The sequence below is a fragment of the Akebia trifoliata genome, chromosome 8 (genome assembly GCF_017979445.1).
Source record: "Akebia trifoliata isolate Shusen 1 chromosome 8, ASM1797944v1, whole genome shotgun sequence".
Lineage (NCBI taxonomy): Eukaryota > Viridiplantae > Streptophyta > Magnoliopsida > Ranunculales > Lardizabalaceae > Akebia > Akebia trifoliata.
The window spans coordinates 43,165,131-43,190,487 of NC_141382.1; the positions used below are offsets into that span (position 1 = coordinate 43,165,131).

At 31.6% G+C, this 25,357-nt stretch overlaps 1 protein-coding gene across 2 annotated transcripts; it reads right to left on the minus strand.

The window, feature by feature from the left end:
* Positions 1-16,127: 16,127 nt before the first annotated feature.
* ARR9 (response regulator 9) lies at positions 16,128-18,336 on the minus strand. Of its 2 annotated transcripts, none has more exons than XM_086452339.1 (5): positions 17,833-18,336; positions 17,625-17,743; positions 17,454-17,531; positions 17,261-17,331; positions 16,128-17,140 (listed from the first exon to the last, which is right to left on the minus strand). In XM_086452339.1, the coding sequence occupies exons 1-5, from the start codon at positions 17,933-17,935 to the stop codon at positions 16,906-16,908; spliced, it is 606 nt and encodes a 201-aa protein (XP_086308465.1). In that variant the 5' UTR covers positions 17,936-18,336; the 3' UTR covers positions 16,128-16,905. The 2 variants fall into 2 exon arrangements, with proteins under 2 accessions (XP_086308465.1, XP_086308466.1); XM_086452340.1 differs by having other exon boundaries at positions 17,454-17,532; positions 17,629-17,743; positions 17,833-18,334.
* Between the last annotated feature and the right edge of the window lie 7,021 nt (positions 18,337-25,357).

The window sequence follows — 25,357 nt, forward strand, 5'->3', positions numbered from 1 at the left end:
TACTAAGAATGTGTTGATACTATATGATCCATTTTAATAAGTAATCGTTATCAAACATCAATTATTGTCCTAATTAGAAGGAACAAGGAAATTAGAGATTCTAAAAGTATTAGAAAAAAAAGATAATATAGATTAAAACAGATAGAACAAATATCATGATCATCAAGTCTTATCCCAAAGATTTTGGGATCAATGGAATGAATCTTGCTCCTCCACTTACTTTGTTAAAAAGTTTCTTTCATTCCTCTTGAAATTTCAATCTCTCTTTTTCTCTCTCTCAACATATGCCACTTAAATCATGATACGAGGAATTTTTTTTTAAATTATTACTATTATTGTTGTTGTCGTTATTAGATCTAAGTTTTTCCATTAAATTAATTTTGAGTGATGTGGTGTTGAATTGCGAATTTGATAAATCATTAGTTTAACTACCTATTACTAACTGCATCAATTTATAGCATCCAAAAACATGATTTGATGCCACATGCTTATAAAAGACAAAATTCTAAGAATTTTCTAAAGAAAAAAAATGCAAAATACAAAAAAGAAGTAAGTTTTCGATTTTAATTTTAGTTTTTAATTTGAAAATAAGGTAATCATCCATTTTCAACACCTTGAATCAAGCTCAAAAAAGTTTTTTTTTTTTTTCTTTTGAGTCTAAGTTTTTCCATCAAATTTAGAAGGTGGTGAAATTGGATTGCTAATTTAATAATCTAGATAAGCCCAACAACTCTTAGTAAGATTTCAAATCTTATTAAGTTAGTCATGCTAACATCTTGTCGTGAATTGCAACAGATGGGTGTGCCTGGTTAATCTCTCTTTATATCATGCGCTTCTTAAATTAAGAGAAGTTCAATTTAAAAAAAAAAAAAAATTATTATTTTTCTATTTTTTTAAATGATGGACGAATGAAAATTACTTTTACCTTTTAAGAGGGTAGAGGATATAATTTTCATTGGATTTGTAGTTGACCTTTTATTAAAAAATAAATAAGAGAATATTTAAATTAATAAAAATTATTATTATTATTTATGGGCAAGCTTTATTTGAACCCATGACCTCAAAGTTGTTTTGAAATGTGTCAAACCAATTGAGTTATGAGTTTAAATCCTAATAAAAGTTTCCTATGACACTAAGTTAGTAAGGATTTCACCCTTACTTAGAGTTCTTGGGCTCACCTCTCGACATCAAAAAATACGATCTGATGCTTTTGGGTTGCAAATGATGAAATTCAATGAATTCTTAAGAAAAAAATTATTTTTCATTGTTAAATTTATTTTTTAAGTTTGGGAGTTATGTAGAATTTTGGTAGTCATCCATTTTCAAAACCTTGGATCTAGTTTAAAAGAAATTATTAAAAAAAAAATTATAAGAATTTTTTGATGAAACCTAAAGGGATGTGGAGTTGGAATTCTAATGTGGTATTCCATTTGAGCAAAATGACCCTTAATAAAGCTCAAAATCTTATTATGTTATTAAGGAAAGGATTTATGAAAGAATCTAATTATTTAACCAAATGTTTATGTTGCTATAAGAACGGGGCACCACTATGAAATGCGATGCTACCAAAATAAAACTTGAAGGCACAATTTTGTTGGTAATGATGATAATGATAATGATGATGACGATGATACAATAAAAAAGAATCGTCATAAAGCAACGCGTTAAAGATACACAGTTGACGTGACAAAGGCACAGAACCATAGATTTTTTTCTTCGGGACACACAAGGAAAAAGATTTATGTTTCTTTACCTTTGCCAGGTCAATTGCATATAGACTGTGTATTTTTTAACACGTTGTTTTACCATTAGTCAAACAAAAATTAGTTTTAACATAAGTCAGTGTGGAATTGGACCGTTGTGAAGACTAACTCCCTGATTTTGTAGGTCTGAAGCAAATGTAAAATATTTGTCAAAGTCGTGATAATCTGACTCACTTTTTTTTATACTCTTTTCGCATAATCGTAGATCTTTTTCTTCGGGATATACAAGGATAAATCTTTTTTATTTTATATAGTTATGTGGCAGGAGCATACAAAAAAGTGATCTGGATTGTATTAGTCAATTTAAACCACTAAAAGCAAAAGTAAAATACTTAGGATGTGGCATTATTGTAATTTACTTTAAGCAGAAGCCCTTTTGTTTTATTTGTAAAGCGCAAACTGCCAACAAAGACAAGGAAAAATGTTAGGCGCAAAATCTGATTCCAATTATACCCATTTTTATTCTCAGCCGAAAATCGCTTTTTACAAGGAAGGCGATCGAACACAATCAACACGTGTTAATAGGGTCCACTTCGCACGAGCGCATGCTAATTTTATGGTCAAATGCTCCCAATTACACTAGAGAGCGACGTTAACAAGGACCACTAACTTTAACGACCGTTTGGTCGACGTCACCCTTACCGTCAGCTTCCCAATGCAAGAACGTGCTTGGTCCCCGCCACGTGAGATTCTTGACATGTGTGAGATTCTGTAAAGTAGGCTAAGATCTGAGAAGTGTGATACAATTTGGACCCACCAGAGCCCATGAATTCATGGGCCATCCTTGGAGGACTTACACACCCTAAAGTCCACCTGATTGGTGACTTTTAGCCTTTGAATTTAGTATTTTAATTATGAATCTCGAGGATTTAATGTTCTTGGAGTAAATGCGAAGTCTAACAGCTGAAAAAAACATACGTATTGCAATTAAAGAGTGATTGAAACATTTGATTGGGTCAGTGGGCTTGAAATAACATGCCACGTGTCATGTAGGAATTGGTCATTTAAGTAAAGGACGCAGCACATGCTGCTGATGTAACAATTATCACACATCAAAAATTGCTATTTTATTAGGGCCAGATGCATGCATGCACGTGCATACACACGTGCAGTCATTCTTTCAATCAAATATATATATATATATAAAAAGATTGTACAAGTGGAAGAAATAAATGTGAAAAGGTCACGGAGGTCGTGATAATGGTTTGAAGTTTTGTTTGGTTACAAAATAATTTTTAATCATTTAGGTTGAGAACATTGTTCAAAATAATAATGTCCGAATGGATCATTCTTATATTAGAAAAAGAAAGGGCCCCTAGAATATTGAATATTTGAAGAATAATTTGATCAAGATTGTTTAAAATTTTTTGATCAAGATCATCTAAAAAAATTTTCAGACCAAAATGTTGCATCAACATGATATTTAAAACCTTGGTTGATATGACCTTCGAAGCTAAAACACATCTCAAAAATAGAGAAAAAATATTAATAATAATTACACCAAGAATATTCCCTATGTAACAATCATATCCCATTTGAATACTAAATCTTCAAATTAAAATAAATAAAGAGTTGTGATTTTTCGACACTCCCTCGAACATACCTTGACGTGGACTGTGTTAGAATCGTAGATTTCTTTTCCTTGGGATACACAATTGTACATCCCTATAAATACATGTGGTTGAGTATCCCGATGAAATCTATGATTCTTGTACACGTCATGTCAGAGAGCGTATGTCACAGAGGGAGTGTAAAAAAATCATTATTCATAAATAAATCCCATTTACATTCCTTGAAAAAGGAAAATCTAAAACCTTGATACAGTGGATAATGTTGTGAACATCTTCTTCCTTGCCTTCAATAGCTCTTTGATTGTACTCCATCCACATAGTACTCCAACAAAGGGCCAAAGAGACCCATAGAATACAACTTCTGATAAAAAATGCCACTATGTGCTAGTTTTATAAACCTTAATATCATAATTAGGTAAATCCAAACTAAATTTTCTATAAAAAAGAAAAAAAATATATATTCTAGATTAAATTGGTTAGTATGCCCACTTAAGAGCGAACGATTTATTGATTTAGTATTTGCTTTTGTACGTATGGATTGATGTCCATTCTCACACTTTAAGTGATAAGTTTTTCAACAAATCTATTTTAAAATGAAACATCATTGTTAATGAAGAAGGGTAAGCGTACTCGTGATTTCAAAGCGCACAATTTAGCAAAAATCAGTCAATTAGACAGAGAAGTCACTCGAATGATGATCCAATCATTGATTACTTAAATTACATCCAAGACACTTTGCCTCAATAGCAAACGACGTGGTCAGTATAAATAATTTTAGTTTACATATGAGCAAGGGCGGATTTAGAGTGGGGGCACTTGCACTCACAAGAATTTTCAAAGTCTATAAATTAATGAGATATTGCAAAATAATAATAATTATACCAAGAATATTCCCTATGCAACAATCATATCCCATTTGAATGCTAAATCTTCAAATTAAAATAAATAAAGAGTTATAGTTTTTCGACGCCCCCTCTGACATACCCTGACGTGGCATGTGTTAGAATCATAGATTTCTTTTCCTTGGGATACACAATTGTACATCCTGTAAATACATGTACTTGTGTATCCCGATGAAAATCTATGATTCTAGCACATGCCATGTTAGAGAGCGTATGTCACAAGGGGCGTAAAACAATCATTATTCATAAATAAATCCATTTTACATTCTTGAAAAAGGAAAATCTAAAACCTTGATATAGTGGATGATGCTGTGAACATCTTCTTCTTTGCCTCCATCCACATAGTACTCCAACAAAGGGCCAAAGAGAGGTAACCCATTGAATACTTTGTTATCTACTTACTGATTTCTTATGGACAAAGAGAGAAGAAGTTTTAAAAAATTTTGATTTTAAAATTGAATGTAATAGAATAAATATTACCTAAATAAAATGGTTGAGGCATGCACGACGCACTGTGCAAAAACGGGCCTTTGTGCGCACCTACGTGAGCACGCATGTCGTACGTGCCCACACGCATTAAGGTTTTCAGACTGGTGAATTCAAATTTCAATTGGAACCATGGATTTACCTCTTGGGCCCCCGTGTACACGCGTGAGCCCGCTCACTACTTCTATCCGCTTTTAAAGCTATTGAAGTATAATTATTTAAAAATTGCAAATCAATTATTCTCCTAATCGATGTGAGACTAAAATTATTCAAGACAAAAACAAAACTATCAATTAAACTTAAAGCAATAAAGTAAAAAAAGCATAAAACATAAAGCAAACAAGTAAAAAAGCATAAAACATAAAGTAAACATGGGATTAATTACCCTATGGTTAATAGATTGATTTACCATATGGTTAAAACTAAATGAATATTAAAGGATTTTCAAATTCAACCCTCTAAATTCTAATATACTTCTCATAAAAAATGCCACTATGTGCCAGTTTTATAAATTTTAATATCATAATTAGGTAAATCTGAACTAAATTTTCTATAAAAAAGAAAAAAAAAATATTCTAGATTAAATTGGTTATTATGCCCACTTAAGAGGTGAACGATTTATTGATTCAGTATTTCCTTTTGTACGTATGGATTGATGTCCATTCTCACACTTTAAGTGATGAGTTTTTCAACAAATTTATTCTTAAATGAAACATTATTGTTAATGAAGAAGGGAAAGCGTACTCGTGATTTCAAAGCGCACAATCTTGCAAAAATCAATCAATTGGACAGAGAAGTCACTCGAATGATGATTCAATCATTGATTGCTTGAATTACATCCAAGCTTTTTAATATTTGTTTTGGACTAATCAGATTACATAATTGGATTCTTTTGAAGCAACAATTCCAAACTTGTCATAGGATGTGGTTTTGAAGTAATCGAAGCATTGCACCTTCTAAGACACTTTGCCTCAATAGCAAACAACGCTGTTAGTATAAATAGTTTTAGTTTACATATGAGCAGGGCAGATTTAGAGAGGGGGCACTTGCACCCACAAGAATTTTCAAAGTCTATGAATTAGTGAGAAATTGCAACAGCTTTTAACGACAGATAAATAAATTTGCCACTATTGCCTCCACAATTTTTTTTTTTTTTTTGTCCAATCTTAGTTGTCCCCACAACTATTTTTTTTTTTTTCACTCTTAGCTGTACCCACAAAAAAATTTCTATTCTTGGTTGCCCCAACAATGGCAAAATCCTGGCTCCACCCTTGTATATGAGACTTATACATTTGTGCTACCTAGACAACAGATAAAATGCCATTTTTCAGCACCAAATAATTGTTTCTTTATGATAATTGAACAAACATGCCATTCACTATGTCACCTCCTTAACATATTGTTGACAATAAATTTTATTATCTACCTCGAGATGAACAAAACAAGATGACAAAAGATTTTGATGAATATGATGGTAATACAGATCTTAGTACACTCGCTCAACAAAGAAATCTCTCATACCGTGGCAGAATCTTAATATGTTTTGACTGCCAATTATTCTTTGCTTAGCCATTTTCTTATGATAACAAATGCATTCTACGTGAAATTGAATTTCCCATTCAATAAACAACAAAGTGGTTCAGCGACCCTTCCAAGCCCTCGTAATCGGGTTTTAAAGTTATTCAAATGTATTTTTAAAGCCATTTCCATATATGTTTTAAAGGGAAAATTTCATAATTAATTTCTCATGGAGAGGGTATTTTCTTCTTTTGTGTTGATTTCTTTCTCAGTTCTATAGTTAATTATTCATTTTCCCTAATTAAAAAAAAAAAGAGCTTGATTTTTCATCTTCATCCCACTTTTGTGATTTTGCCTATATTAATCTCCTTTGATTAACATTCAAAATACAAGAAAATGATGATGTGTGACTTTCTTCTCTCTGACTTACATGGTTGATCATTGAGAATGATTTTTTTTGACCTCTAAAAAGGTTTTTTAGATTGATCTTCTTTAGATTTGTGCTTTTTTATTTTTTTTCCTCTTTGAATTTCGTTTGTAGGGTCTAATTATGATGTTTCTGCTTGTAGAGGAGGGCTTACAAGATTGATCTTCTTCAATTCAAAGGTTGATTTGTCTTTGAAGAATGGCTTAAGAGCTTTTTCTAGAAAAGGCCTTGTGAGCTTCATCTTTTCTCATGGTTGTGTGAATTTGATCTTCTTCAGAGGTTAGAGTCCATATCTTCTTAAGAAAAATGTCCAAAGGTCTTTCCAAAAGGCCTAGGCTTTTGTATTTATAGGCCTAGGGTGGACTAACTTTCCAGTTATACCTTTACTTAAATGGATTTTAATTAATTGGTCGAAGTGTCAAATGACTTCAATTCCTATTTTAGTATATGGATTTTTAGTGGGCCTCACCCATTTATTTTGGTGGAAGGCTCATTACCAGGCCCATTTCGATACACTTGTTGTCTTATTGGATGTGTGGACCCAATTCCTTGTATGGGTCACTTGAACTTGTTAATACCATGGGCTTAACTCATGAAAACCCAACTCGTAAGAGGCCAATTCCCAACTGCTTGGCCCAATTAAAATGCGTGGCCCCCTTATGACTTTCAGGACTTTTTTCAATTAATGAGACAATATTTGATTTGATCTTATAAAGAAGGGGAAGTTGGAAAGAAGAAGCTGGGTATTGTTTTAGGGTCTTTAGGCACACTACTTTCTTGTCTAAAAATTAACTGGTGTGTCTATATTATATCCTTGTTACTAGTTGCACACTACCAAGAACCAATTACACTTCATCACTTAAAAAAAATTCACTTGTACTCCATTGGTATGATTACACTTAAAAATAAATAAAAATAAAGGCAAGTTCACATCTCTCTCTATCTCTCACACACTCTCATATTCGGAGTGCAACTTTGGGAGCAACTATTTGCAAATCATGAGTAGGCCCTTACACCCAAAGTGTTTGGGAACCAAACTAATTATCAAGGGTAATTTAATTACTTAAGGCATTTTACTGTTTGGTGGCTAAGTGTGCCCTTAGGGAAAACTGTGTATGAGCCCCCGTCGTCTATGAAAGATAGATGTTGTATTCGAGAAGTAAGACGTAATACCCTCCCTAGATTGGGCACAATTCGACTTAAATATCCAATAATTTATAACAGATTTGTTCATTTTGTAGTATCTTAATTAGCCCCACCGATCAAACAATTGCAATTATCCATTAACCAAGTTATGCTTACATCTTATTATATGTTGATGATATGAGTGATACCGTGCCACTTTAACTTTGAGACCTTTCCCCCTATGGTGTTAGGATATCTTCGACGAAAGGCCAACAAACACATGCTCACATCTCACAAAATTTTTGGACAATCTCTTAATAATTCATTTGGTAAATCTTTCTTTTCTTACCTGTCTCTAAATCTCATCTCACCTGTATAAGGTTTTTGAAATACCCAAATTACTATTTTCTCATTTTCTTCACATAATTAGATGTTAGATTTTCTAACGGCGACTGCACTCATTTCTGACGATCTTTGATCATGAATGATGAATGGAGAATGATATTTTCTTAAGTACAACTTTTTTTTTTTTTTCCAATGATTTATAAAATAATTATATAAAAAAAATAAAAATAAAGAACAAAATTGAGATTCAATATTTTTATGATTAAGTTGTTACTTTTTATTTACAACTATGATTTATGCATTTTGGCTGTTTCGAGGAGATTTACCCAATATTGAAGTTGGAAAAATTAATATTTTGATTCACATTTATAGCGTCGAGTTCCCACTTTTATTGTTTAGTTTGCCATTTAAGTTCAATAGCGTTTTTCTTATGAAAATATTATCGAACTCGAAAATAATTAAATAAAAAGTGGTGAACTCAACGTTGTAATGTGAACCAAATTTTTTATTTTATTTTTTTGTTTTTCCAACTTGGATACTTGGTAAATCTCCTTGAAATACCCAAAAATGCATAAATCATGGTTGTAAATCAAAAGTTATGATGTACTCATAAAAAAAAAATTGAATCTCTACTTCGTTTTTCAATTTTTTATTTTTTACAAACTATCGAAATAAATCAAAAAAATATGTATAGATGTTCAAAGTAAGAGAATATCATTCATTCGTCATTCATAATCAAAGATCGTTAGAAATGATCGCAATCGTTGTTGGAAAACCTAATTATGTGATGAAGATGAGAAAAAGGTAGTTTGGGTATTTCAATGACATTATACCCGTGAGATGAGGTCCACTGACTGTTAAGAAAATAAACATTTACTAAATGAACTATTAAGAGACCACCTAAAACTTATGGGTTATTTATAAAAAAAATTCCCTCCACCAGGGTTCTTTAAGTAATTTTTTCATATAAGAATGGTAAGTCCTCCACTAGACTGCTGTTTCAATTATTGGTGTCTTATAAAGAAAAGTTGGACTGGCAATTATTCAGGAGCCCTCCCAGTCTCATCTTCATAAATGTAATTGGAAAAAGGGTAATTTAGACATGCCCTCCTACATTTTCTGAACATTAGAGATACCCCCTATATTTTGAAATTGAAGGCATGCATCCCTTGACCTTAGTCTTCTAATAGATTAAGGGGAAAAGACTCGAATACTCTCATCTTCAACCTCTAGCCAAAAACTTAGATTTTTCTTCTTATAACCAATCTTCTTCAAGTTCTCCAATTTTTATAGTATATTTACTGAATTTAATCTTCAATTCATCATTTTCTACCTTGAACTAACCCTTTACCTAAAATCCCAGATTTTTCATCCCAAAATCTCATCATTGTCAATTTTTACAAAAATATTATTTTTTTCTTCCCAAAACAACTCATTTTTAAGCTCTTCAACTTAAGGAAGAAGGCTAGCATTCAAAATCCCTTGTATATACAGATTTTCTAGGCCAAATATCAAAGGGTTTTAGGTAATGGTTGAAGACAAGAATATTTAGGTCATTTTAAGTTACTATCTTAGACAAAATCTAAGTTAGGAGGTGTGTGCCATTAGTTTGAAACATAGGGATTGATACTTCTAATATTGACCAAAACATGATAACAAATGATTTTCTAATCTACCTCGAGATGCACAAACAAGATGACAAATGATTTATTGAATATGGTGGTGATACAGATCTTAGTACACTCGCTCAATAGAGAAATCTATTATAGCGTGGTAAAACCTTAACATGTTTTGACTACCATTTATTTTATGCTTAGCCATTTTTTTATGATAACAAATGCATTTTAGGTGAAATTGAATTTTCCATCCTAAGGGAAATTCATAATTTTTTATGGAGAGGGTATTTTCTTCTTTTTGTATTTAGTTCTTAAGATCTCTGTCTTCAGTTCTATAGTTAATTTTGTATTTTTCCTAATTAAAAAAATACTCCAAAAAAAAACTAGAATTTTCATCTTCATCTTGTTTTTGTGATTTTTACCTACATTAATTTCCTTTGATTTCTAGTCAAAATGCAAGAAAATGATGATGTTGTGCTTTCTTCTCTCCAAATTATGTGATTGATTGTTGAGAATGATTTTTTGACTTCTAAAGAGACTTTTAAGATTGAACTTCTCCAAATAATTTGTGTGTATTTTTTTTTTTTTTTCTCTTGGAACTTTATTTGTAGCATTTAAAAATGATGTTTCTGCTAGTAGAGAAGGACTTCAAGTTTGACCTTCTTTGAATATTAATTTGTTTTTGAAGAATGGCTTGTGAACTTCATCTTTTCTCGTGATTATTTTGTTTTGAGATAAAAACGTGCTTGTGAGCTTGATTTTCTTTAGAGACTAGAGCCCAAATCTTCTTGAGAAAAAAGACCAAAGATTTTTCCAAATAGCCCAAGCTTTTGTATTTATAGGTCTGGGGTGGACTTACTTTCCAATTATATATTTACTTAAATGGATTTTAATTAATTGGATCTAAATGTCAAATGAGTTCAATTCCTATTTTAGTATATGGACTTCTAGTGGACCTCACCCAATTATTTTGGTGTAAAGCTCATTACCAACCTATCTAGTTATTGAGCCAACCCATTTTGATAAGTTTGTTGGCTTAATCATTTATTTAACTTGTCTTGTTTCATGTGTGGACCTAGTACTCCAACCCATTTTGATGTGTTTGTTGGCTTAGTCCTTGATTTAACTTGTTTTGTTGCATTTGTGGACCCAATACCTTGCATCTTGGTTTCAAAACTCGATTTGTGGTCTCATCTTGTTCACGAACCTAGTTGTCTCAGGCAAGCAACTCATCTCAAAATAAATTAAACCGGCTATTTAACTCGCTTTACAATTATTTATTCATAAATATTTAAAATTCGAAAAAGAAAAATTATTTTATTAAAATATACAAATTCCCAGTTGACTCGACTGAGATTTTCAAAATATAGTCCAAGTCATCTCGTTTGACTTGCGAGATTTTGCACTTGTGAGACGCCTTGTCTATCCATCTCGTTCATGGATGATACGGAGATGACTCTCGGTCTTGGACGGGATTTAAAACTTCAGATCATGGGCTTAACTCATGAAAACCCAACTCGTGAGAGGCCTATTCCAATCGTTTGGCTCGATTTTAAATGTGTGGCCCATTTATGACTTTTTAGAACTTTTTGAGAACAATATTTGATATTTTGATTTGATCTATAAAGAAGAAGTTGGTTACTGTTTTAGATTCTTTAGGCATACTACTTTCTTGTGCATGATGATGGGCCTGGCCTGTGACGCAATTAACTGGTGTGTCTATATTAAGAATCTCTCTCTCTCTCTCTCTCTCTCTGAGTGCAACTATCTGCAGATCATGAGTCGGCCCTTACACCCCAAGTGTCTGGGAACCAAACTAACCAAAGGCAATTTAAGAGAGCTGCTATTGCCACCACAACTTTTACTATTACACCCCAATTGAAAATAAAGGAATATAAGTAAAAGTTAGGGTACGAATAGAAGCTCTCTTTTTTTTCTAGAAATCTATGTTTTTTTGGATTTAGGACCTAATCATAAATTGTAAACAACTACTGATATTGTTTGAATTGAGATTATAATGAGTCAACCGTTTGTAATGTTAGATTGGGGTGTGATAAATAATTTAAGAAATTGGGGTGTAATAAGTAATATTTGGGGTGTCATAATTTACTTACTCGAGGCATATTATTGTTTGGTGGCTAATAAGTGTGCCCTTAGACCAAAGTGTCTAGGACATACCCTCCTTAGATTGGGCACAATTCAACTCAAGTGTACAATAATTTATAACTAATTTGTTTATTTTTTTTAATAACTTGATTAGTCATGTCGATTAAACAATTAATTGCAATTAATATCCCTAGCCTTCAACAACAACAACAAAAAAAGCAATTATCCATCAAACTTATACCTACATTTTATGTGTTGATGACCGATGAGCAATACTATGCTACTTGAACTTTGAGACCTTTCCCCCAAGGGAAATGTCGAAGTAACATTGAAGTTGACATTGTTTCATACATTGCTGACATGGATGTGTTTACAGAACCATAGTTGTTTTTCATTGAGATATGAGTAAGAAGTATCTATGGTTTTGTGCACTCCAATGTGTGAAATAATGTCAATTTCAATGTTACCCCAACACGATTTTGTCCCCTATGGTATCAGGTTGTCTTCCACGAAAGGCAAACAACCACATGCACACATCTCACCAAAACAAAAAAGTGGGGGCCTTAGACATAAGGAGAGTGAAGGGTATGAATCGAATATTTTGAGAAAGTGACTTTGGAGATTTGACGGGATACTTTTGGCCCATGAAAAAGAATTAGCATAATGCAACAGTGACCTCAAGATTGTACTCATATCGCGCATTTCTGAAGTGGAAGTGTGTAAGAACCATAAATGCTTTTTCACTCTTCCACGCTAGGAATGTGCGATATGAGGTACAATCTTGAGGTCACTCCAGCACGACTCAAAGAATTATTGAAAAGCCTTTGACAGGATGGGAGTGCTGAGGTTCTTAAAGGTGTGGTGATTGGAGAGGCATATATCCTAAATGGGAAGGAATTCAAGATAGCCATCGAGTTCTTAGAAGAAAGTTGGCTTTCTCATGCTTTTAACACTACACTAGTACGTAGTCCTTTAAAGTTCAAACATTTTTAACCATTTGTTTGTAGTTTTCTAAGGGCAATTTCAACCGGGTTTCAAATCTTTATATTTTGATATCATAATAAGATCATTTTTTTTTCTTTTTCCTTTTACGGTTTCAATAGTTTTAAAATAATTTACCGATCAAAAAAATAATTTTAAAATAATATTACCTGAAAAGTAGTTCTTGGAATCCAAAATTCGAAAATCAATAGAAATTTTCTTACTGAAGGTGGCAAGCAATACAATATTTTACAGCATTTTTCTTTAAACAATACAACAATATTGTGGATGATATAACAAAATATAAAACAAAGAAAACACCAATACATATATTGTTCACCCACCAACTATTTAATTTAAAATATTTTATCACTCATTACTGATTTTAGATCTGTCTTTTGCATATTTACGAAAATAGTGACTTTCAGGATGAGACTTCATTTTACTGTCATGATAATATGATGCCCCCTTTTGACAAACATCCCCATGCACCTTCATCACAGAGCTGGGGATCATTTGCCTCGGGATACATAGAACAATAAATCTTTTTCTTTTGTATCCTAAGGCAAATGATCTATGGTTCTGTGATGAGGGCATTTTTCAGAGGAGAACGTCATATTTTCACGATTCTTCATTTTAAGGTTTGTTTGTTTCTCTTCTTTTTCAAAAGTTTCTAGACCTATAGATATTTGGGATTTTATATCTTTATTTTAGTACAAAATAGAAAAAAAAAAGTAATATAAAAAGTTGTAAGAGTGTTTTTGAAAAGGAGGTAGAAAAAAAAAAAAAAAACAATAATGTTAGGGTTATTGTTGGAGAGGAGAAGAAAAGAGAAAGACAGAGGAGGAGGGACAATCGTCCTCGAGATATATTGTTTATGAGTATAAACCTCGAGACAAATGAGTAGGATCCACCTTTCTGTTTTATTATATAGATTTTTCTTTTTCTTTTTTTTATATCAAAATTGGGTACTTAGATTTAGGATTGTCAATGGTTGTTTATCGGTTAGGATACAGTAATATCCAAATCCAAATCCGAAATATTTATCTAATATTTGAATTCGAATTCGAATCCGATGGATGCTTTAAAACTTTATCCGAATTCGAATTCGATTATCCTATTGGATATCGTATAATATCCTATTAGAATTTGAATAATTTGTATATTAAAAAAAACATAATTTTTTCTTATCAATTGATTTTTTATTATTTAAAAACCTATTATATTATGTATATAATAAATAAATAAAATAAAAATAATATATATATTATTTTGAATCGGATTTGAAATGTTAATATTTGAATCCGTATCTGATAAGGACTCGAATATATAAAACTATTCGAATTCGAATTGGATTCGAATTTTCGACTATCCATTGACACCCCTACTCAGATTCTTCTCTCCATTATCACTTTTGATTTCTTTTTTTTTTTTTTGGGATATTTTAGAAACTCCCATGTTAAATTGGTGATATTAGCTTTACCCCTTTGCAAAATGCAAGATTAAGTTTAAATTGCCCTTTTACGGTCAAAGTAATAAATGCAATCTTGCACTTTACAAGGGGTAAACCTAATATCACCAATTTAATAGGGGCATTTCTAAAATACCTTTTTTATATTATTATTTACAGGTGAAGGCAGGGGCCCCAAATGAGATTGGGGCATGTTAAGTATGTGATGCAAGAGAATCCCACAAATCTTTTGTTTTGAGAGAGGTGGGGTTGGCAAGAGAAAATAATAGTACAATAAGTAGACTTTCAAGGTCTCAAAGATTTTATCCTAGAAGATTGTAGCTTATCCCCAAGTCCTAGAATCGTAAAGACTCTAGCAGTGGTTCTATTATAAAATATAAACACAAGGCTATCCGCAAACCCTAGAAATATGTGGGCGTGGTGATGACAATGTAAGAAAGGTGTAAAGTCTTCCACCAAACTGTTTTCAATTATTGGTGTCTGATAAAGAAAAATTGGAGTGGTAATAGAAATTCCCTAAAAGAGACCTTCCCAATCTCATCTTCATAAATGTAATTGAAAAAAAAAAAAAAAAAGGATAATTTAAACAAACCCCTCAACTTCTTTGGCAAATGTAGGAACCAAAAACATTCTTTCTTGGGATTAGCAAAATTATCAAATTAAGAGGATCAAATCTACCTATACCTCATCCGACCCATTTGTCCAATTAAAAAAAAGGTAAAGAGAGGTTTGGCCTCATTTGTCGATCCTCTTATTCTCCACGCTATGAAATTTGGCCCTTTGGCTGAACCATCCTTCCTCTCAATTTTACTATACGTTTGGTCCCCTTGCCCGACCCCTCTATATTTTTATTAGATAGTTTGATATATAATTAATTTAGGAGGTTCAACCCGTAAAGCCAATTATACTCCGTTATAATTAATTACAGTAGACCAATTAACATGGTAATATTGAATAAAGCTATCTAACTGGTAAAGAATTGCTGAAGTAGCATAAGAAGATATGGTGCTCGAAAGAGTTACAATTGCATGACTCAATTGAGTCAACTTGAAGAACTAAACAATCACCGAATTGGAGCAATTACATATTTAAGGTCACTCCACATGTAGATTATAAGAATCATAAAGAATGGATCTTCATTACTATTAAAGTATCGTAAACATTTACTGTCATAAATACCAGACAATATGAGGAGTGATTACAACTAAGTTTATTATCCTCATTAAAAACACTCTACAAATAAAAAAGTTGCTCCCACTTAAACCCAAGGCATGAGCCACGCGTAAATTCCTCACTCTAATTCTCTTCTTTTTTGCTATACATCTTTTACAAATTTCTAACTTAGTCGAAAGCTCTTTGGTTGGCACCAACCGACTTCTTTTTAAGTTAAGAGGAAAGAAAAAGACAACCCAGAAAAAGAATGGTTCATTGGAGAAGACATACACTTAGAAGATAATCGGAAAATAAGATCGGAGAGAAGCATTTCGAGGAGTGAGAAATCCAAAAAATTCCCCACAACAAATATTTGAGGTACTCCCGCATTTTCAAACTCACTCCTCTTAAGGGATAAAGATCAAACAAACTTGATTTTCCTTCTCAAAATCAGTCATTTTTTACTTCTTCCCTAACATTTTTAACCCATTCAATAGGATTTTCAACTTTAAACTCTCTTGAAAATGTGAGTAGTAATGTAAATTATATTTTATTTAAAAGAGATTCTATTGCCACACCAGCTTTTGCTAATGCCAACTCAATTTATATGTAAATCACAAAAGAATTAACTAACATCTTGGTGTGGCATTAGCAAAAGTTGGTGTAGCTATAGAAACCATCTTCATTTAAACATGGGAAATTTGCCTGATCTTTCCTGGTACAAATTGTTATCTAATTGGTTTTGGATCCTAATACTGGGGTCTGATAAAAGGCTGATCCAACAAGGATCCAAATCCAATTCATATAAATCCAACCCAATTCCAATCCTTATCAGATCAATCCCAGATCCAACCCCAAACCCAATCCATTGACAACCTTTCTTAACATTCTTCCATCTTCTTCAACCTAAGATTTTTGGGAGTCTAGAAGATGCTGAAATTATTCAAGGTTTTCAGAAGCTGAGGTTTAATAGGTTAAAAAACATAATTTTGGGAAGAAAAATAAAAGGGTTTTTCTTCTTCTTTTTCTCCTTTTGTGGCAAGATGTTGAAGATGAGGGTATTTGGACATCTTCCTAGCTTCATAGTCTCAAATAATAGAACAAGATCAAGGGGCATGTCATCAATTTGAAAACAAATGGGGTGTCCTAAATACTCCCAAAAATGTTGAGGGGCAATGTCTAATTGACTCCCCAATCCCCCCCCCCCCCCAAAAAAAAGTAAAAAATATGGGGTTGGTAAGGAATTCTACAGAAGTTAGCTTCATCTCTTCTATAATTCCATCCATAATTTACAATAATGAATAATAGTTTTATGTAAATACTGTATACAGAGGAAGGAAGAACATCCCTCTCCACATTTTTCATGTGTATTCAGCATTAAAAGGGAAAAAAATAAAAACAAAAATAGTTATTAAGGTTCTAAGAAAAAAAAATTATTAAAATCAAATCACTGTCAAACTGCTGTATCTTGGCCTTGTCCTCTCAGGTGAAAGTACTTCTTCCATAGCCTTCCTCTTGTTGATGGGTTGTTGTTGTTGCTGCTGCTGCTGCTGATGTGAATGTGGTGGTTGTTCTTCCTCTGTGGATTTCCCTTTAAGTAGATAGGGTTTAAGCCTATTAACATCTGATGACCGGACTGGTTTCAGAAAGAATTCTTGTGCTCCTTCTTCTAAGCATCTGAACAAATACCCATCAATCCATTTCACCTTAGAAACCAAAATCAAGATCTGGGTATTTTTTTTTTTTTTCAATTTTTATTGAATTTCAAATCATATTTTTTTTTTTTTCTATTTTTACCTGTCAATCCTTGCAGGTACATTCTCAGATGACATGATTACAACAGGAATGTCTTTTAGAGATGAAGATTCCTGCAGTTTTGATGATATATCAGAGGTAATCTTATGGGTTCCTCTAAAGATTTATAAGGAAAGAAAGTTAAAAAAGATTCCCAATAAAAGAGAGACAAAAATAGAAAATAAAATCTATCTACCTTGATTTTTTTCAGAAGATCATAGCCTGTCATTCCAGGCATACAATAGTCTGTAATTATGAGATTCACTTCTACTACCTATCAAAAGAAAAAGAAAAAAAAAAATTAATCAACAAAACCCATTTTAAGTATATAAAAAAAAAAATCAAAGAAAAAGAGACAAAATTATACCTGATGATGATGATGATCTGAAGAAACAGGAGAGTTTGAGTTTGTGTTTGGGTCACTTTGGTCAACCTCATGTAACCCAAGATACTCCAGAGCTTTACTACCAGAATCAACAGTAGTAACTGCCAAAATACACAAACCCCATAACTAAAAACAATCAACATAAATTTACAACTAGAAAAAAAAAAAATTGAATCTGAAATTAATATACCTTGATAAGATGAGTTCTTGAGGAGTCTCTCAATGAGTTTTCTATCCACTTGGTTGTCATCTACTGCTAAAACATGAAATTGGGTCTCTGTTGCCATACCCATTAGAGTGATAGAAGATCAAGAACAAGTAGAAACAGAGAAAGAAGAAGAAGAGAGACTTGATTGCTTTGCTTCTATGGTGGTGGTGGTGGTTGTTGTGGAGGTTGTTATAACCTTATAGTTATAGGTGAGAAGAGAAAAGAAGAAAACCAATTGTGTTGAAATACTACCCACCAAAATCTTTCAGCTTAGAAAGCAAGATCTGACCAGATTTCATCAAAAAATTTCCAAACTTGATTTTGAATTAGAGAGCAAGCAAGCAATGGAGCCTTCTTTTTTTGACTTCTAGAAGATTTAAGGAGGAAAACTTGTGACTTGTGTTGTGTGAGTGGTGAGGATGTTTAAGGTGTGGTGGGGGAATTTTATTACAAAATGGAAGAAATGTTGTGGAGTCTGGACAGACTTTGAAGGAAAAAGAGGGGTGAAAGGTGAGTGCATTGGGGTGGAAGTAGGACCCACCAAAATCTCTCAAGAGATACTGTGATGTCAGACATGCTACTTTCCACTGGCGTAAAATCATGTGCGCTTAGCATATCTTTGGGCAGGTGGGGGGATGGTGCAAAGAGAGGGCAATTTTATTTGATTCTCTCAAGATTTGCTTCCCATGGCCATTTAATGAATTGTTATGTGTGTGTTGTATGTATGAGTGTGACATCCACATACATCCATACATATTTACCCAAACAAGACATTTCCCTTCCTCCCCCATCACACTCATAATATAATAAAAGATTTATTAAAATTTTCTCAAAGAATAACAAAAGATTTAATTATAAGGTATGTCGGTAGATAAAATAATTATCTTTACTAATTCAATTATATCTGAATAATTATGTTATTAAACCATATTAACATCTTGTAGAATTTTACCAAAATTATTGTTTGAGGATTTGAATTATAATTTTTTTTTTTTTTTTTAAACATGGTATCCCTATTAGTAGAGAGCTTGGACCTGGTCCATCAGGCAATCCATAAGATGGGCCCAACTCAGATTTTCCAGTCATTTTCGACAGGACTAATTGATAATCACATGTATCGACCCACACAATACATGTGACATTTTAATCAAGAAATGATCCTCAATTTCGAACTCACAACCTTAAGGAACAAACTCTGGTTGTTGGTGAGACTCTTGAAATTAAAATCAGGTTTAAAAATATCAATACGCATAGATATTCATCAGGTTGATAGTTTTAATTTTTTTTCTATTTATATATACTTATTGTGAAATATATCCAAAGCACATGTGTCACATCAAAATTAGTTGTACATGAGGAACTTGATAGCTCTCCAACAATATTGCCAACTAGAAAAAGAAGATTGATTTGAGGCTTTTATAAAATCTCATTTTTATTTATTTAATTTAATTATAAAAAAAAATTTGGTGGGGGGTACAAATGGCTTCAACATTGCTAGAATTCCTTCTTAATACAAGTTAAATTACAAGAACATGAAATAAAGCTTTTAGATTGGGTGCTTGCAACCTCCAATGATATTAGAGGTGTAAAAGACATGAATTTACCACGTGTCGTTAATATTTAATTAGAGTAGTTAGTGTTCTTATAAATTAATTATAAGTAAAATCCATTACTTATTTATCTATAGGTACTGAAGGAGACACGATTTTTAATGGGTTGCCTAAGATGGTTACCTAGAACCAAATCGAAAATGATCAAGTCCATATTGGTAGATTCAAGATTTGATTAATCAGTTTTGGATACTTGAGTAATTTGGTAACACCTTTAAATTATCTAATTATTTGATAAATTGCAATGCAATTTTGATGTCGTGGGTTCAAGCCTTCCAAGACACTTTCTTAAAATAAATAAATAAAACAAATTTATAGAATTTCTATGAAATAATTTGTAATCTAAATAAAAAAATTTAGTAATTAATGGCATTCTAAAGATCAGTAGTATTTTGATTTTAAATAATTACTTTAGATAAAAATTTATAGTATTTTAAATTTAAAATAACATTTAAAAAATAAAAATAGAGGAATAGGGGCACATGATTTGATATAATTGGCTGCAGAAAAGTAGATAGATGTCTCTGTAATAGATGAAAGGTATTTTGGTGGAGAACATGCCAGAGAAACATCACACACCCTTCTGCCTAGTAAATTTGAATATATTCAATGCCCTTAAATTTCCATAAAGGAAATCCACATAAGTATACCTCAACAGATATGAAATAAAATACCAAAATTTCATTTAAAGCATAATTTTAAATATCGTCCAAGACTGAGATAACTCGTCCGATACATCTCGATATCGTCTACCAATGAGACAGATACAGAAGTCAAACATATCGAATGAGATTTAAATCATAGTTCATTTTCTCATTGTTGAACAAGACGATTCAAATGTATCAGAAAACTTGTCCGAGACGACTCATGGACGAAGGGAGACCTCAAAATGAGTTGTAAAACCATGGTTTAAAATTTTATATTTTTGAAATGTCAATTTTCTTATACTCAAAGAAACATAACTTGCAAATAAATAAATAAAACAAAACTCATTTACAAGTAATTGATTTTGATGTAGAAATTCTTTACTAAAATAAAGACTTTATATTTTAAAAAGATCTTATAAGGCAAGGTATTGAACAAGTTTAATATTTGATAGATAAATTTAATATTTTAATAGGTACAAATAATTATTTGTATTCTCTACAAAACATTAATATATATTACAAAATAATTCAATCAAATTTTTTACCCAACTCGGTGTATTTTTTAGAAAAGTAGGCTAATTATAAGTTGACGACTTGACTTGGTGAGTTGGTTTCATTGACTTTTCGGACTAAGTCGAGTTGACTTGAATGAGTTTTGAGTTGACTCCTAGAATTATAAAACTATGGTCGAAGAGGTTGATGCACTTGCAACTCATTCCATATTTTTATATTTATATACCATTTAAGAACAAATATATATAATCCTTTATGGGAATATATGCTTGTACTTGAAAAATTATTTATAAGAATATTAGTAAAAATAATTGTTATTGTTGAGATGAGAGGACCATATAGTTCCAAAATCAAGATCACCGATTTATCTTCGGGATTTGTATGATGTGAATTTAAAGACCATCGAATGGTCAGGACTTTTGTGATGATGGTCCATGGCTCCATGGAGGTGGATGGCCTCAATAATACTATACTACTAATATAAAATTCAATTATTTTAATGTTTCTTTAGCCGGCCAACAACACCAGTGGGTATACATGATCCATCAAATCTTTAAACGTATCTTGATATGCCATTTCCAAAGTCAAAACCGTCCTTTGTTGGATTAGGTTAAAGATTATTCCTAATACCAAATTTAACCTAAAGCTTTTCTTTAACTAAGGTGTCCGTGCATCTTAGAGCATCTGATCGATTTTTTTTCAGCATCAAGTAATTTCTGAGATAAATTCCTACGATTGGTCCTGAGGGACGATTCGATTTCAAGACTTTCACTTCCAGAGACATTATTCTGACCATATCTTTAACCGTTTGAGGTTAATTTAATCTAAAGTAAAATATATATATATATATATATATATATATATTGTTTACAGAGAAAATTAGAGTCTGTCGAGGCCTATCATACGAGTATTCTTCTTGGTATGAAAGGATAAAAGAGGAAAGATAATAAATTCCTGAGATAAATTCCTACAATTGGTCCTTGAGGGACAATTCGAATTCAAGATTTTTCACTTTCAGAGACATGATTCTGATCATTTCTCTAATCGTTTGAGGTTAATTTAATCTAAAGTAAAAAATTTATTTATTTTACCTAGAAAATTAGAATTTGTCGGGACTTATAATACGAGCATTCTTCTTAGTATGAAAAGATAAAAGAGGAAAGATAATAAAGGTGGAGGGTTATTATTGAAGAAGGGGAAGAAAATTAAAAAAACAATAAAAATTAGGAGGCATTATTAGAGAAGGGAATAAAAAAAAAAATTGAAATATGTAAAAGTTGAAGGGATATTATTAAAAATGAGAAAAAGAAAAAAATAATATAGGTAAAAGATTTTCTCGAGATCCTTTCTTTATGGGATATAAATATAAAAACAAAAAATTGGGGATAATCATTGTGTGTTATTATAAACATATCTGGTGTTCGAACACTACATTAGTGAATGTGACTAAACATTCGCGAAGAAATAGTCTCAACCCTTAAGAAATACATTGAAACCTTATCTCGAAGATTTGAAGTTGAGTAAATGAATCTGGTTCCTCCATTCAATGCAATCTAGTTACATCTATTGTTACAAAAACTACACTTACAACGTTCTAATCCAAAGGCCAATTTTTTTTTGGTTAATCACACAAAAAAAAATTTGAGAATAGGAGATTAAAAAAGTCGATTGGATTTCGGGTAACAAATTCCATGGGATCCAAAATGGACATCTCGATCCCATCGGAAATAGTTATGAACCGACCCATTTGTAGTCCATATGTTTTGTGAATAATCGTGCTACATCGGGTCAACCCGACTAAAATCAAATAAATTTCATTGGATCTAAATCCCATACTCTATAGAAGGATCTGCTCTTGGAGACAAGAACCCGGTACTCGAAGTTTTCAAATCTTGATTCTAGCCTGGAATTGTGCCTCACTTTCCACAATTTGATGAATCACCTGGAAAGCCAGTCAACGAAACTCTAAATTATTTATGGATTTTCGATATGACTAGGTATCAAACTCAGACAGGTTTTGAATCACAGTGTTGACTCGGAAATTAATCAATTCAATCCAAAAAACTTGTCGAGTTACACTTAATTCGATATGTATTTTTTTTATTTTAGTGTGCCGTATTTGATTTTCTTTTTTCGAAACAGAAAATCAAATATATTAAAATAGTAATATATGTTAATTGACTCTTTGAGTGACTCGGCCTTTGAGAGAAAGAGAGAGAGAGAGAGAGAGAGAGAGAGAGAGAGAGAGAGAGGGATGGCATTGTGGTGGGGACCACCCTAAGCCACACATGTTTGGTAATAAAGAAACATCATTATACATGGTGGATGAGCATGGTCCCTAGCTCCTAATGCCAAAAAATAGCAATAATTTTTCACGGGAAAAAATTTGTGTATAAGGTGTGATGGCATCTTAATTATCATTAATGACAATGATTCAATTATAAGAAGAACATCAATTCATCCATGTAATAATATTTTAATTGTTCAATTCATCAATGCTTCTTTTTTTTTTTTTTTTTTAACCGTGATAATATGACACTCCCCTCTGAAAAACTCCTCCATCACAGAACCTTAGATCAAATGCCTAGGGATACATAAAAAAATGATTTATGATTCTATGTATCCCAAGGTAAATGATCTATGATTCTGTGATGAGAGTGTAGGGGTGTCATATTATCGTGACTTTTTTTTTTATAACACGAGGCACAACATAGACCCGAATCGTTTTTTTGGGATAGGATTAGTCCTTATAGTTGTACACCTCAACTATAATAACAAAAAACTCTGTTTTTTTAAGAAGTTTTATTTAAAATACATTTCATACCTTTAACGAGTAAAACAATAATATAAAATTAAATAATAAAAAAAAACTCATCTTTTTCAAAATAACACATTTTAATGTTTATAACACGAGTTTTATGTTTTAAACGTGTTTTTTTAACATTTTAAAACATTTTTTTAATAAATTAAAATTAACCCAATTTTGCAACTCTATGGTTAAATTCAATGGCGTTATGGTTTTTATACTTTGATTCATTGTTTAATATAGGATTTGATGATAATGCTTGATGCTATATATATTTTTTTCTCATTGTGTGTTATTTTGCTCAAAAGTTGTATTGATGATTAGATTCTTTTTTATTGTCATAAAATGTACAATTATGCGTGGGAATTTTAATTATTTTAAGCATTTGAAAATACAAAGTGATTTTAACTATTTTGGTATATATTAAATATAAAGTAGGTACTTTTAGCTTTTCACCATTTTGGTGTTAACGAATACAAAAGTATATTTTTATCTTTTTAACTATTATAGGTGTATCCAACACACAAGTGATGAGTATTTAATTTGTTCTCTAAATTATTCAGTCTCACATCGACTATGAGAAAGACTTGTTATGTTTTTATATACTATCTTGATTTACTTATGTGATAAGGTTAGAAAGGATAAGTGGAGGTTCATGCATGCATGGGGCTCGAGGGTAATCCGAAAATCTTAATACTGGTGTGCACGTACGACATGTGCATATAAATTTTATGTTCTTAAGTTGTTCTAAAATTATTTTCTCTTCATCTTTTTTGATAAGGAGCAATCTGAGTTATTCGACCTTCTCAGTCATTGCGAGTGCAAGTTTGGTTTGAGATCCCGATTATTGTACCTTGTAGGGTATTCTACTATAACTTATTGCACTAAGATATAATCTTCGTGGGGCGCAATATACTCTTAAGGGTAGTGATTCATCACGCCTTAATCGTTCTTGACAATTAATTTTTTATCTTGTTAGTTGCATCAGTACATATTTAGAATAGAAACATATTATCATACATAGATATTTAATAATATTTCCTTCAAAAATTTATTGTAAACTTAAAATAAATGTCTAATGTATCATATTTTACATTATGAATATAATTTTTAATATATATCTATATCATTTTTTTTCTTGATGTTTTCTTGTTTCTTTTTCGTTTTTTTTTTTTTCATTTTTACCTTATTGTTTTAATTATCCATACATCGACTTGATGAATATGACCCCAATCCCATAGAAGTTTCCTAACGTACAATATTAGGGCAACTCAAAAGACCACCAAGTAAATGGAACACAAGATCAAAAGCAGCAACACTCTTGTCGTTTTTTTTTTTCAGTTGGGCCAAATCACTGGGGTAATTGATTAATGGTTTGCCAGCTTGTTGCACAAACATGTAATAATTTATATTATCGATTAATCAGATTGTTAGGATAGTAAGTACATCAATCCACAAGAGTTTTTAAATGTATTAATTTAGGTTTTTAGGGCATCTATGTATCCTTTATGTTAATAATTTTCATTTTTTAATATCTCAACTATAGGTTTTTAGTACATATAGATAAGATAGCTAGGCTATGTAGTTTTATGATCAATAAGATTTAATTAAAAAATATATATATTGGTTGGTTGGACAAAGATGAGAAACCTTTATATGTAAAAAATAGCTAAGAAATTTAAAATTTAGGGCTTCAATAAGATCAGTCCGAGTTGGGAGCGTAAAGCTCTACCTCTGATTAGATGACATGTGGACATAAATTATTATTTTTTAAATAAAAAAGAAAGTAAGAGGTACAATCTTAAGATAATGTTTTGGAATGCACGTTCAAAAATAACTAACAACCCTTCCAACCCTCAAAAGCCTTTTAAGTTACAAAATTTTGATTGTGTGCATGCAGGCTTGATTTTATGTTTTTCAAATTTTTTTTA

Coding starts and splice junctions, on each gene's coding strand:
- ARR9 (XM_086452339.1), bottom strand. CDS start 17,935: ATGGGTATGGCAACAGAGACCCAATTTCATGTTTTAGCAGTAGATGAC. Junction 17,744..17,832: donor CAAGAACTCATCTTATCAAG/GTATATTAATTT, acceptor GTATTTTGGCAG/TTACTACTGTTGATTCTGGT. Junction 17,141..17,260: donor GTACCTGCAAGGATTGACAG/GTAAAAATAGAA, acceptor GTATTTGTTCAG/ATGCTTAGAAGAAGGAGCAC.